The sequence below is a fragment of the Semicossyphus pulcher genome, unplaced genomic scaffold (genome assembly GCF_022749685.1).
Source record: "Semicossyphus pulcher isolate SPU_LCO1_2020_fin unplaced genomic scaffold, fSemPul1.0.p SCAF_21, whole genome shotgun sequence".
Lineage (NCBI taxonomy): Eukaryota > Metazoa > Chordata > Actinopteri > Labriformes > Labridae > Semicossyphus > Semicossyphus pulcher.
In genome coordinates this window covers 13212699-13227526 of record NW_027211695.1, presented here as the reverse complement: position 1 = coordinate 13227526, position 14828 = coordinate 13212699, and the positions used below count along the sequence as shown (strand labels likewise).

Here is a 14828-nt window from a genome sequence, read left to right as displayed (position 1 = left end):
CAAAAAATCCAATATCGTGCATCCCTAATACAATTCTATCCGATATAGTGCGATACTTACTTGGACTTATACTCCTACCTTCCTCCACAGTAGCACTAATAATTAAAAAAACAGTATAAACAAACAACAATAAATATGTAAACAAAGAACCAATGATAACCACAAACAGCACATTTTGCACATTACCCACATTGCACATGTTCCACGTCAAACATAACAGTCATGAGTGACAGAGACAGGAACACCAGTGCATGACTTTATTGCACAACCCCCACAGCCTCAAGAAACACTATTGAAAGTGTTGATCTTATGATCATGATTGCGGTTATGTTTTTCTATGTGTTGTGTAGAAAGTGTTACATACAGTATATTGTTCTCTCTCAATCTCAGCCCTGAAACTCAAGGCATTTTTGAAGCCCTGAGAATATAGATTATTAAATTAATATCACACATGTAAAGTGACAGAAAGACTAATTGTTTGCACGACTATGATTCAGCTAGAAGAAATAATCTTTTGTGTCCATGTTAAGGTAATTTATCTGACATTTTCTCGCTCGCCAGACGACAAATCTGGGTATATGTGTGCCACCATCAGACCAAAGCTTCCCCTGTGCGCATTACATATCTGCTGACCACATTCATGCTCCCTTGAGTAAGAACCCTATTTATTTTAATGTTGTTCAGATAAAAATATATCAAATTTAAACCTTGATAATAGCCTGTTTTGCTATTGAGTAGCACCTTAAATGTTACGTAATGTATTATGAATTAAAAAGCGGAAGCGGTCAAATCGACAGTGAAGTTTGCATCTCTGCATCTTCACGGTGACGTTGATTCCTGTAAAGCGACAGCAGCATTTTGAGTTTTAAAGCCGCAGCGGTAACAGAGTGCAGAGTATGGAAATGAATGTAAGTCAGTAGAAAGCTGTCAGAGATAAGTGTAGTGTGTGTGTGTGTGTGTGTGTGCGGTCAGACAGCTGTGTGTGTGTGTGTGCAGTTCCTGTTATCTTTAACTGTCATGCTGGCTTCCTTCTGTGTTTTTATGGGTTTTTTTGAGCATATGTGTGTGTGGTTTGTGTAGCTCTGCGGTGACAACACGGCTGTCATGTTGCAGAGTTTTGTGTGTGAGGAAATAAGAGTCAAAGCTGTTGGGAATGTGATAAAAACTTTGTTTCTCGCTCGTACTTTTATGGACTTTGAATACGTCGTACTTCCTGTTTAACCAACATTTCTGTTGTTATTTACTTTATATTTTCCATAAATAATATACTTCATATTATTAGACACACTACATGCTGTATTTATAGATTTAGTTTATAGTTATGTAAAATTTTAACAATGATTTTAACAATTGTCATCCTCTTCTCTTCTCCTTGCCTTCCTTGTCTCCTAACTTCTTCTTCTCCTCTTCTCTCCTTGTATCCTCCTTTTTTTCCTTTCTTTTCTCCTTGTATCCTCTCCTCTTCCTCCTCTCAGAGTTCTCAGATCGATCCGGAGGAGCTGTTCACTAAATTGGATCGTATTGGAAAGGGATCGTTCGGAGAGGTGTGTGTTATTGTTCACGTTTTCTTTTATTTTGAAAAACGGTTGACTGAAGTGTTGCTAATGTAATTATTAAAGTCAATGTTACCCTTTTCTGTTTTTATTTTCTTCTGATCCTCTTTCATCATCTCATTTTTTTCTTCTCTTCTCTCCTCTCCCGTTTCATTTCCCTCCTGCAGGTGTTTAAAGGCATCGATAATCGCACGCAGAGCGTCGTTGCCATCAAGACGATCGACCTGGAGGAAGCGGAGGACGAGATCGAGGACATCCAGCAGGAGATCACGGTGCTCAGTCAGTGCGACAGTCCGTACATCACCAAGTACTACGGCTCCTATCTGAAGGTAAGACACGCTTCTTATTTCTGTTCTGTTTATGGCACCAAACAGGAAGTGCATATTGTTTACAATGGAAAAATGGAGCTAAAGTCAATTTAGGATGGCATAGAAGGCATAATGATGTACAAAATAAAAGTTAATAAGACTAGCCTACATATAGCTATATTTAAAGAAGGCATTATCAACATTATAATTTGCATTTTGTGCCAGTTTACTTCATTTGTTTTCTCTCTTTCAGGGCAGTAAACTATGGATCATCATGGAGTATCTTGGTGGAGGTTCAGCGCTCGATTTGGTAAGAGTTTTCCTTGAGATTTATTGTGATGTACCCCAATTTATTCAGTTAAAAAGCTGAAGAAAGGATCCTCAATTTTAAAAACATCTCCAAACGATCTAACTAGAAGCAGCTCTCTGGAAATGTATGCCTTCGGCTTGTCTAGTATGTTTGTATTCTGCTATGATGGTGGCTTTTTATGCAAGATAATTTACATTTATGTCAAAATATATGACGAAAACATCCAAACTTTATCAAAATATCTAGGTAGTTTTGTCTGTTTAGGGTCCATGAAGCAGGCGTTAAAAATAAGAAGAAAGAATTTGCTAATAAATATGAATAATATGATGAATAATGGATTATATAATACATTGCAGTACTTGATCCCATAGTTACATAATCTTTCTGTGTTGAGTCTTGTCTTGAATGAAACTAAACAGGGTGTGTTTGGGTGAGTTCTCCGGCATGTCACCGAGTGTTTTATATCTGTGTCATCACCTGCCGTGTGTGTGTGTGTGTGTGCGTGTGTTTGTACATGTGTGTGTGCAGCTGCGGGTGGGTCCTTTCGATGAGGTTCAGATTGCCACCATGCTGAAGGAGATCCTGAAGGGTCTCGACTACCTGCACTCTGAGAAGAAGATCCACAGAGACATCAAAGGTACGATGCTTTAATTGTATGTAAAACAAACAAACATGGAGGCTTTGAGGTTGTTTTTCTTACACTGATGTTTACCTGCTGCTTTTTATCAGTGGGAACAGTTTTAAAAGCGGCTGTATTCAACTATTAAAGATGTGTTACATGAAGCAAATCTTGATGATCATTCTCTGCAGCTGCCAACGTCCTGCTGTCGGAGCAGGGTCAGGTGAAGCTGGCGGACTTCGGGGTGGCCGGTCAGCTGACAGACACGCAGATCAAAAGGGAAACCTTTGTGGGAACGCCGTTCTGGATGGCTCCAGAGGTCATCCAGCAGTCCGCCTATGACTCCAAGGTAACACACTTTTTTGAAAAGTCAGTTCATTATCATCGTAAAGAAACAGGAAACACAACATTGTGACTTGATAGGTTTTAGTTGCTTTGGTGGTTTTGCAGTTTGCCCCTTGCTAATGTAATTGGTTGCTAAACCCCTCCCCCCCCAAAAAACAGATCAACCAATGACAGCTAGCAACCATAACTAGGCCTGGTTCTCGATTGATCACTTCGTTGAAAAGATAACGAGAAGTTAGAGTTACATGGGGCCACATTTCAAGGGAAAACAGCATATTTCATAAACCATTTGCTACTGCTAGACAACAGCTAACGTTAGCATTCAACCACTTAATCGTAACTAGCATAACTGTTTGATTTGTTACAAGAGTTTGGCAACAGGATTTTAGAATTAATTCATGCTTTTCCAAAAGTATCGAATAACACTATCATACTGTATGGGCTTTTTTCACAGCGGCCATTTTTACATCCAGCAGGAGGAGTAGCACAGGTGTTAATAATAATTTTAACAATGGTTCTGTTCTATTCAGATGTCTGAGAAAGCCATGACAGGCAGGACCATGAAATTGAAACAGCTAAATGGGCTTTTCCTCCTGTTGGGTGTAAAAATGTCTGCTGTGATAAAGGCCCATTGTTAGCTAAGAAGTTCTTGCTTGAAGCAATGGGAAAGAAATACCTTTCTAAGAGGTTTAATTAGAGATACGTTGGCAGAAGAGCTGAGCAAATGTAGATATCCAACAACAAGCCAAAATGAAATGCTAATGGTACCCATCTGTAGTTCCAGCTCCAGCTTTTGGATGGATATGTGTAAGAAGTTTTTTGGAGTTTTTAAATGAAGCACTTTTCTATCGTTTGTGTCCCAAACACACACATGGGGGACGTGCAGATCAGAGTGATTTGGCCTCCTTTCTCAGATGAACTGCTGCTCTTTGTTGTTGGTGTAGCTGCATGAATGTGGCGAATGTGCTCTGTTTTATTTTAGGGTTTGGTTGTTAAATCTCATCTGGCTTAAATATACAGTTTATAGCTGTGGGATTCCTCTGTTGCCTTTACACCGTGCGCCATGTTTGCGTATTGCCGTAGCAACCTCAGCCACTTAGATTGGTTGTTGTGTCTGGCTTTGAGGTCGTTTGCATTATTTCCACAGTCTTCTTGGTTTTATTTGCATCTAATAGAAAACACCCACACTGTCCTGTCGTCTGGGGTTTAATGAGAAAAGTCAGAGGAAATAAGCTGTTTTTTGATTTTGTATGTAACTTCAAATGATTTTAAATGTACGTTACATTCATGCCTAGATACAGATAGATAATTATTGATTAAAAAGTACAAAGGCATGTACAGACATAAAAGAGAGAGAAACTTCTATCTGTTTACAATTACAGAAAACAGAAATGTAGAGGAATTGGAGAAACAGATAAAAAGCAGAAATGTAGGGATGTCGTAAAAAGAAATGTCAACATAGAAATATAGAAAATAAATAAGATTGTAGAGATATTGGAATGAGAAATAAAGAGATTGAAAGAGCAGCAATATCTATGTAGAGATGTCAAGAAGAAATGAAATTATAGAGAGAGCTGTAGAGGAGAGATTCAGAGAAGAGAGAGGAACCTAGTGGGAAGAGAAATGTAGATATATTAAGAAGACAAATATCTGTATATAAATATAGAAAACAGAAATATAGAGATGTATAGAAATTGGACAAATAGATAAGGAAGAATCAGAGATATAGAAATAAAGATATAGATATAGAGAGATATAGAGTTAAAGAAATGTCAATATTGAAATACGATTAAACCGGTTAGACCCGTACTATGCTAAATGGGGGGAAATATATTGATCTTTTTACAGGGCCATGACGTATTTTAAACCTACCTAGGTCTTGTGATGTTGGCCTCCAACCCCTGTAGTTTGAGGTTGACTTTAAAGTCTGGAAACAGAAGACAACATAACACTTGCAGTTTATTGATATTTATTTTTATTTTATATTTTTTTGGTTTTATGCCTTTATTTTTGATATTATTTATTTGTCTACTTTCGTCAGGTGTTTCCTGTCTTTCACTGGTAGTGAATGTGTTGCCTTAGACTTATGTGATGTCTTTGCATTATTGCGTTGGGATGTTATGTGAAAAAATAATAGAAACTTTGGTCATAAAAGAAAAGAGAAGAAATAAGATTTTAGAGATATTGGAAAGAGAATAAAGAGATTCAAAAGACAGCAACATCTGTATATAGATAGAGAGGCGATGGAGATGGATGGAGAGATTAAAGGACGAGAGATAAATATTGGATATGGAGAAGAGAAAAGAAATACAGATATACAGTTCATAAAGAGAAGGTGTACAGAAGAAGGCAAAAAACAAAGCTACTGAGAAGAGAGAATACGGAGACAAAAAAAAGAGTAATGTAGAAAAGAGAAAGAAATATAGCGATCTAGAGTATATGGAGAAATAAAGACATATTGAGGAAAGTAAGAACATAGACAGAAGTATAGACATATAGAGACAGAGACAAAATACAGAGATAGATAGATATAGATTTGGAAAAATAAACACTTTATTTCTAACCTTCGAGTGTTTTATCAGGACGTGAGGAGCGTAATTTTCCATTTTCAGGGGATTCCCTCCTCATTTTCTTTGTTATCTTACTTTGTTACTATATTTAACATCAAGTAACTATTCAAAATAACACAAACCCCTGTGGCTTTAAAGCTGCACCTGCTGCTAACAATCCAACAGATGTGTGTAATACCTATTACAAAGTGCACAAATGTCTTTTATGATCCGAAATAATGAGGTGACGTCTCCGGGTGCTTTCTGTCTTTGTTTGTGGCAATACACGTCTGAGGATGTTATATGGGGCAAATCCATTAGGGTGTGTGTTCTTTGTCTTCCGCGTTGGTTTGATTCACGTCTGTGTGTATGTGTGTGGGTGTGTGTGTGTGTGTGTGTGTGTCGGTGTGCACAGATCTGTGTGTAGTTTTTTGGTTATGCGTGTACATGAATTTGTGTATGTAACGTTTGTGGGAGTTTTTATGTCAAAGTGTGACTTTCATCTTCAGACACCCACAAGACTTTTACGTAAATGTGTGTGTGCAACTTCCACTGAAACTGCAGCACCTGTGTGTGTCATTGCAATTTATTAGTCATGCTTTTTTGATGTCTGATCGAGGCAGAACTTAAAGAGAGTGAAGAAAGATGAAAAACTGATGATACAAATTCTCTGGAAACGGAGACATAAAAAAGAAGATAACAGACTTTCTCCCAGACATTTTTTTCTTCTCAGTTATGTGTTTTTAGCCGGTGCGGTCATGCATAGTACCAAATTCTTTGATTTTAGGTTGTCATTGATGTACTGATGTTTTTTATGCCTCTGCGCCGGCCAAAGCCTTGGCCAGAGGCATTATGTTTTCAGGGTTGTCCATCCGTCTGTCCATCCGTCTCATTCTTGTGAACATATCTCAGAAACACCTTGAGGGAATTTCTTCAAATTTTCAGCAATTGTCCTCTTGGACTCAAGGATGAACTAATCAGATTTTGGTGGTCAAAGGTCAAAGGTCAAGGCCACTGTGATCTCACGTCCATCCCATTATTGTGAACACGATATCTCAGGAATGCCTTGAGGGAATTTCTTCAAATTTGGCACAAACGTCCTCTTGGACTCAAGGATGAACTGAGTAGATTTTGGTGGTCAAAGGTCAAGGTCACTGTGACCTCACAAAACATGTTTGTGGCCATAACTCGAGAATTCATACGCTAATTATGAGAAAATTTCACACAAATTTCTAATTGGTTTAAAATGATGAAGTGATGACATTTATACTCAAAAGTTGAAAGGTCAACTTCTCTGTGGCAGCATAATGCTTCATATTGTCACTCCAATGCAATTCTTTTTTATTTAGACCCCAAGGTCCTTGCAAGACTCCAGCCTTTTCACTTCCTCTCACTGGATGACAACCATGACAGGGGGCCTCATGTTCCTCTGGTCATCCACAACAAGCTCTTTGATCTTGCTAATATTGAACTGAAGGTGATGATAATTGCATCATGTGTTAAAGTTCTTTATCAGAACTCTCTCCTCCTCTGGAAAGATGGTCTCTAAGCGAGGGCAGCATATTTCTCACTGGAATCAAACATGTCGCTATAGTATTTGCCAAAACACACTCTTAATACCTTTTGCTTAACAACTCCAACATCTAGAGTCTACACAGACAGAAATGTAACTTCAACTTGATTAGTTGGACTTGACAACCACAAGGTGTCAGAAGTTACCGGACATTATTTGTCTGATAAACAACCAAAGAAAAAGTATCTAATCTCATGAAGGTATGCTTTTATTTTGTAGGAGTTTAGGTTTTTACCACAATATGATTTATTAATAAATGCAGCACGTAATGGTTGGGTATATTCAGGCTCTTTCTAGTTATCATTCTTCGTTAAAGGGAAGGAAGACAAAGTGGGACTTGTTGAAACACCAAAGACAGTTGCAGACACCACAAACAGTTACGTAATCAACAGACGTAACCTGAGCACGCAGAACAAGATGACAAAACATGGCAGCCATTGTGTTGAAAGGACTGTGTGTGTGTTATTATTGCTGTCTGATCTCACTCTAATTTGTAGCTCTAGTCTAGTCACATGTCATGTTTTGTGGACTCAGCCAAGTAACTGCTATAATTATTATCTTGCATACAAAAACTTGACTAAATAACCATATGAAAATAAGAGATGATGTCCAGGACCAGATTGTTTTATACACCTTTATGCAGATGTTTATAGAGATGTATAAACTGCTAATGTGTCGTCAGATAAAAGCTAAACGCCAGTGGACAACTCGGACTACAAACGGAAACCAGAACACTCTGAACACCTCAAATCTTGTCTTTCACTTTCTCAATATAAACAATATGCAAACTTTTCAGCCACTGAAAAATAAAATTTAACAGCCTCCACCAGTCATGTAAATCTGGGATTATCTGGATTCTTCTCCTAAACAGAGTAAATACATTTAAAGTGATCATATAAACATGAACAAACCATAACGACCTTAAAAAATACAACTTTATTTCAAATGTATATAATCAGCAAAGCCCAGAAGCTGTGCTATGAGCTAGCACAAAACGCCACAGACGTTCAATCATTGCAAAGTTGCAGTTATTGCTTTTAATATGATGGGTTATGGGACACGGTGTGTGTGTGTGTGTGTGTGGTCTCCTGCTACAGGCTGCCATATGTTCAGTGTGTCACAGTAATGGAGCCGGCGGAGTTAACAGTCAAACAGTGAACGAGCATCCTGTTGTAATGTGACCCTGAGCAGCTCTGTGTGCTCTGAGTGTGTGTGTGTGTGTGATAAGTCTGCTCCTTACCTGGGCTGCCACATGGTCGCTAGAGCAAGTTAAACCGTTGTGACATTCAACCTGTGTGTAACGTCTGTGTGTGTGTGTGTGTGATGTCCAGGTTGACATATGGTTAGTGTGTGTGTGTCAAAGCCGTTGTGCAAACAGAAAGTCAGCCTCACAGCTCTGACCCAAACCACCTGACTGTGTTTGTTTTTATGTACAATTAGCTGATGTTAGCAGTAGTAGCTAACACCATTAGTCTATTTACAGATAATGAATGGATCATTTTGAATAACAAGTAATTTTTCAAGCAAAATGCTGGTTCCAGGTCGCTGATCTGCTGTTTTTCTTTGTTTTATATGATTATGAACTTAATATTCTGTGTTTTTTGGGTTCTTTATCAAACAAAACGAGACAATCTGAAGATGTTTTGCCTTTTTCACCATTTATTTACATTTGATGTAAACCTGTGATTCCCGGCCCATGAAGTGTGGGCTTAGGTCCACTTTCACGCAGAACTTCTCTGTTAATGGCATAAAAATGTATTGTTGTAAGTGTTGATCACAGTTTTGTGATTTAAGCTTCGGTCGGGCCCTGGATTATTTATAGATTTAAAATTGGGCCGCGGTTTGGACGCCGGTGTAGCTTGGCAGTTAAATTGCACGTCCCATGTGCAGAGGCCGCAGTCATCGATGAGGCGGCCCCGGGTTCACCCTCAACCCTCTTCCGCCTGTCTTCTCCACTCTCTCTTCCCCTATTTCCAACACTATCCACTGTGATCTCTCTCAACAAAGGAATTAAAGGCTGAAAAAATTAAATCTTACTTTTGATAAAAAACCATATCCACAACAGCGTTCTAGCTGTGTAATTTATGGTGTAATGTAAGTAAAAGTGAGAATCTAAAAATAATTTAAGTTTCTGTAAACTTTCATGATACTGTGTTCGAATTTCTCGTGTCATGGAATTTATCACAGAAACAGATTTTCATGGATGTCTGAGACTCTAAACTTTGATATAGTATTTGCATTTTTAATATGTAATGCTCATTTTTCAGAGGTTTTAGGTAATGTTGTGCAGGTGTAGCAGGCCTCTCAAACACTGCTGTTGGTTAAAAACTTTATTGAAAGGTATTTTGAACAGAAGCTGCCAAAATCCTGCTCAAACTTTCCTGTTCTGACACGCAGAGGAAACTGTGGTTTCAACAGTTTATTTTCATGCATTTTTAAAGAAACGATGTGTTCTTGAACCTGGTTGTTTTAAAAGCTGACTGTAAGAAATATATCGGAAACTCTTGCACAGATAAAGAGTTTAATTGCTGTCCATGTGTGATTCTGACGGTGTTTCTGCGTCTCCAGGCTGACATCTGGTCCCTGGGCATCACGGCCATCGAGCTCGCCAAAGGAGAGCCCCCAAACTCGGACATGCACCCGATGCGAGTGCTCTTCCACATCCCCAAGTCCCCAGCTCCGTCGCTGAGCGGAGACTTCTCCAAGAGTTTCAAGGACTTCACCGACGCCTGCCTCAACAAGCAGCCCTCATTCGTAAGACACACAACACATGCAGCTGGGATTGTTTCATTTAAATAACTGAGGCAAGAGGTATAAAGAGGTAAAATCATCAAATAGTATCCCAAAAAAATAAAGAAAAGTTTGTTAACCAGATCCACTCTAAATCTTCTAATGACCTCTCCGATTTATAATGTGACCTTATGGATTGTCCAAACCCCACTCAACTTAACGACCTGCCTGTATATAAAGTAGCTTCACCCGGAGCAGCTACGACGGTTAAATGCTGCTGCATGAGTATTAGCAATCTCATATAACATATACTGTACATTAATAAACGAGGCACAGGCGTCATTTCACAGGGCGACAGGAATGGAATTTATTGATCAACCACGCAACAAAATTAAACATTTGTTCAAAAATATATCGTCTTCTTAAAGGTTGCAGTTTTCTATCTGTGACATTTCTGTGAAATTCTTTGAAAAAGAAAAGAAAACAGCAAATATTCAAGTCTTTCTATCAAACAGGAAGTATGAAGAACCAGATTATGATGCATAAATATCATAAGATACATTGTCAAATCTCTATTTTTAATTATTTCCTCTGATGTTAAGCTCAACATGTCTTTCATTTTAAGCCAGCTTTCCTATGAGGTTGATCTTAGTTGCATTTTGCTGCCCCCTGGTGGATTAACAGCTCCTCTTCTTTGTTTCTTTTGTTCCTCTTTCTCCTCGAAAAATAAACTATTTAAGAAACTGTCTCTCCCTCTGAACAAAGCCTAAATAAACCCTCTCTCTTCATGCAGCGCCCCACAGCCAAGGAGCTCCTCAAACACAAGTTCATCGTGAAAAACTGCAAGAAGACGTCGTACCTCAGCGAGCTGATCGACAGGTACAGGAGGTGGAAGGAGGAAGATCACACCGACAGCAGCTCCGAAGACTCAGACAGGTATTCTGATTTCCTTTTTGATGTCTTTACCATGTATATTTATGTTATAATCTATGAGTGACATGAGTGTGTTTGTGTATGTGTGAAGTGAGTCCAGTAACAAGGAGAACAGCAAGTCTCTCAAGTGGACCTTCACCACCGTCCGTAAGAAGAAGACGGAGGGCAGGATGGTCCTCAATGGAACGGTCAGTCGTTTCTCTGTGTGAATATGTTTGTATGAACTGTCAGTATACCAATAAAATAAGTAATTACCCTTTAAAAACACAGCTGTTCTTTAGACAACGCTTTTAATGGCTGTCAAAAGTGATGATAAACTTTGGACATTTTTTACTCTATGAATTTAACCGCCTCTTGCGCAGTCAGTGTAACGTTTTACCTGAAGGACCTGAAGGATTTTCTTCACTTCTGGAAGTCATCAGAGAAACGAGCTAACGTTAGCAGCTCAGCTCGCAGAACCCTGAAGCCCTGCCAAGGAGCGTTGGAAAATATAATTGCTTTATTTAGAGTCTTGCTGGTTGGTCTGTTTGCCGCATAATTTGTCTCCCAGTAGAAACCAGAACACTGAAGGAATCCTCACCTGAAAACTAACATCTTAAGTGGTAGCCCTGGTCGATATATAAGTGTCCCCAAAATAGATTTTTACCTTCAAACTGCTTTTGTCAGGGATGGTTTTAATCATCTATACTTGAAGAAAAGAAAACAGCCTTTTGATAGACGATTGGTGCATGTTATTAAACTCACTCAAAACACTAACGTCGAATCCCCTTCCTCCTCTTCCTCCTCTTCCTCGGTGCAGGGTCAGGATCAGCTGAGTAAATCTGCCAGTCTGACCACAGTCATCTCTCCGGTCTTCACTGAGGTTCGTATATCTACACTACAAGTCATGGTACAATAAAAAGATCATCCTGTCATTATGAATATTATATTATATTATTACATAATTAGTGTTGTTTATTTTATTTATACAATAATCAAAGAAACAATATATTTTTATTTTGATGGGGGTTTATACTACGGGTGGGAATCACGATACGATACGTGGCCACGATAACGATAATATCACATCACAGATACAGCAAATCTGTGATATTTGATATATTGCAAGACATTCATACGGTATAATGACAATCACAATATTTGATTAACTGAAGAATGTATTTATTACCAACAATTTGGTGTCAGTTTTACCGAATTTGACACAAACTGAGATGGAACAATGTACGTGTTTTCACAACTTTTTTACTGCGGTCCGACATTATCCCACTGTCTTCTTCTTCTTCTTCTTTTATCCTGCTGTCAACTCCTTCTTCCGTCACATACTGTCCGTTCACATTGCCCTCATTCATGTCATAGGCGCCGGCACTATAAGTCATGAAGTCGTGACATGGTGAAGGTAATTGTATTGCACGAGTCAGGACGACGATATATTGGCTTGTCGATATTTTGTCCCACCCGTAGTATATACTGAATGTAGACATGATCAATATGAAGTATAACGCACCAGTTGGTGATCTGGTAGAGGAGTTCTTTTACCATCATGATTCCTTGGTATCTTTAAAAAGTTCTTTTGCATCTTATGCGTCATAAATCATCTTCTATTTCAGTTAAAGCAGCAGCACAAGGAGCACTCTGAGCAGCGATTGGCCATCGAGGAGCTGGAACGCAACATCCGATTGGCTGAGGAGGTCTGTCCAGGCATCACGGACAGGATGGTCACAAACATCATTGCCAGGTACCAGAAGTAGGTTTGTAATTTCTCAATCTGTATCCTCTTTCTTTCCCCTTTTGTCTTTGTTTGTTTTTGTTATGTTATTCCTTTATTTCGTGTTTTTCTGGCAGCAGATCGTTTGCTTCTTTTATGGCGTTTGTCATCTTGTTTCCTCACCGTCTTGGTTTCTTTCTACCTCCTTTATAGTCTCATTTAGAAGCAGATATCTGTGACCGCCTCCATCAGATCATTTGTTTACCAAATATCCCTCTTTCTCTACCTCCGTCCCGGTTTTCTGTCTCAAGGTTCACGAGCACCTGAAGGAGGAATGGATCCAAACAGGAAGTACGTTGTGTAAAGAGAGACTGAGTCTCCGTATGGTGACGCTGCTGGAGGATTGGAAAAAGAGGAGATTTGCTGTGCGATGTCTCCTCACTGTACACACACATCATTCAAACACACACACCCACACACACACACTACCAATGTAATATATACACACTATATATTATATATATATATATATATAATCACTGCTGCTGGTTGAAGCCCTTTTTTCTGCCCACATGTGATAAGAAAGCTGCATTTCTTCATCAGAAGTTTTCTGCTCCTTTTCTCAAGCTTTATTTTGAAAATCTTTTGAATAATGAGATCATTTGTTCAGATTTGATTCAAACATAATTCCTCCAGTTAGTCTTGTTAAGTTAAGGTTTAAACCTCCTGATGTGCCTTAATAATTTATGTATATATCAGTCATTTTCGTAACATAAGCGCCGTTTTTTTATGTTTTTGTTGCACACAGTAAAACATACAGAAGAGGGCTCTCGTCCTTCAGCAGTGGTGTATGTTTTTGGTCACGACTTGCCTTGACTTTGTAGATGTTGATATGTTTGTTCAGTAGCACTTGAGACAGATTATATGCCAATATTACATATTTTTGTTGTCTTCAGTAATGCTTTGAATCACAGCTCCCTGATCCCGGAACTTAGCCAAGGTGGGGTCGACCACTTAGAGTCTAACAGCCACATTGTTCAGTTTGCAGGGTTAGATTTAGTCATTTTAGTTTGATTATACAGGAATTTTAATTACAAATCAAAATTAAAATCACAGCGAGAACCCAAAAAGACACTGTGAAATCTGAATCCTCAGCTTTACTTACAGATTCATAGAGTATTTATTTTGAACATTCAAGGTAAAAAAAAAATCTACATTTAAAATATACAAAAACAGTAGGATTCAGAGAAACTCTTTTGTTTCTGTGTTTCCTCATTGGAAAAAAAAGTGGATCTGCATTCTTAAAAAGAAAATTCTTAACCCCAGCTAGGCAGCTCGTAGCTTCTTTAGAAGTAAGCTAGCTAGCTAGTTAACTGTAACTATCTAAATGTAACTATTTAATATCATTAAAATCCTCAAGTTTATTAAAATATCGCAAATTAATAAAAAATAACAACCTGAATGTTTAAAATGGCTGCCATTTCAATAAGATCAGAGTTACATTTGTTGTTAACCAAACCATTAGCATTGCACAGCTGTTAGCATCCAAACTGATGGTTTAAAAAGTAGTGATGATAGAGGGATCTTGGCGTTGCCTTTGGTTTGGAAGTAACTTAACTGTTAAGATTTAATTCTTGGATTCAATTTTAAACTTGGATGCTTGTAGTTAATAAAATACCTGGTTGGAAGCTGCTTTTAGTGATGGAAATTAAATAACATGTTTCAAGAAACCACGCGCAGGGCACAACTGTACTGAGGTCTTCCATTGCTTATAGAAAAATCTCTTATTTTCCAATGTGCATCGCGTTTGGGAAAGCATAAAGAAGAGTCAACCTGTGTTGGAAAGTCGATTCTTAACATAATCCTCGATGTCAAGGTCGTTTTTAACTCCTAACATTGGAAAGTGGCACAGATCCTTTTTCCATAACATGAAGGGAGCTGTATTCAAATGCATTACTGATAGTTTGTACCAAAGACACTATAAAACTTGGTCATTGTATATTTTTGTCTTTTTATATATCATAAGGGATACAAATTGCTTGTTGAGGGGGGAAATGTAAAATTAAAGATGTAAGATTTTACAGAAATGTACTCTTTTTTTTTTTTTTTTTTTTTGTAGCGGGACTTAGAGTTTTATGAATAAATATTTAAGTTGGATTGAGGAATATTTTGTGTTTCAGCTTTTCTTTCTTAAAGGGAAACA

At 38.2% G+C, this 14828-nt stretch overlaps 1 protein-coding gene across 3 annotated transcripts in view; it reads left to right on the top strand.

Moving 5' to 3' along the window:
• stk26 (serine/threonine protein kinase 26) overlaps positions 1-14790 on the top strand; it is a 29921-nt gene extending 15131 nt beyond the window's left edge. The window contains exons 2-12 of one of the 3 annotated variants that reach the window (XM_069672406.1): positions 1476-1544; positions 1721-1882; positions 2115-2171; positions 2700-2808; positions 2982-3139; positions 9826-10011; positions 10781-10923; positions 11012-11108; positions 11720-11782; positions 12528-12655; positions 12937-14790. In XM_069672406.1, coding sequence (XP_069528507.1) covers positions 1476-1544; positions 1721-1882; positions 2115-2171; positions 2700-2808; positions 2982-3139; positions 9826-10011; positions 10781-10923; positions 11012-11108; positions 11720-11782; positions 12528-12655; positions 12937-12952 — 1188 coding nt within the window. In that variant the 3' untranslated portion in view covers positions 12953-14790. Of the gene's footprint in view, positions 1-1475; positions 1545-1720; positions 1883-2114; positions 2172-2699; positions 2809-2981; positions 3140-9825; positions 10012-10780; positions 10924-11011; positions 11109-11719; positions 11783-12527; positions 12669-12936 lie in introns of those variants that run through there. The other 2 variants (XM_069672405.1, XM_069672407.1) reach the window with 2 other exon arrangements.
• Positions 14791-14828: the final 38 nt, after the last annotated feature.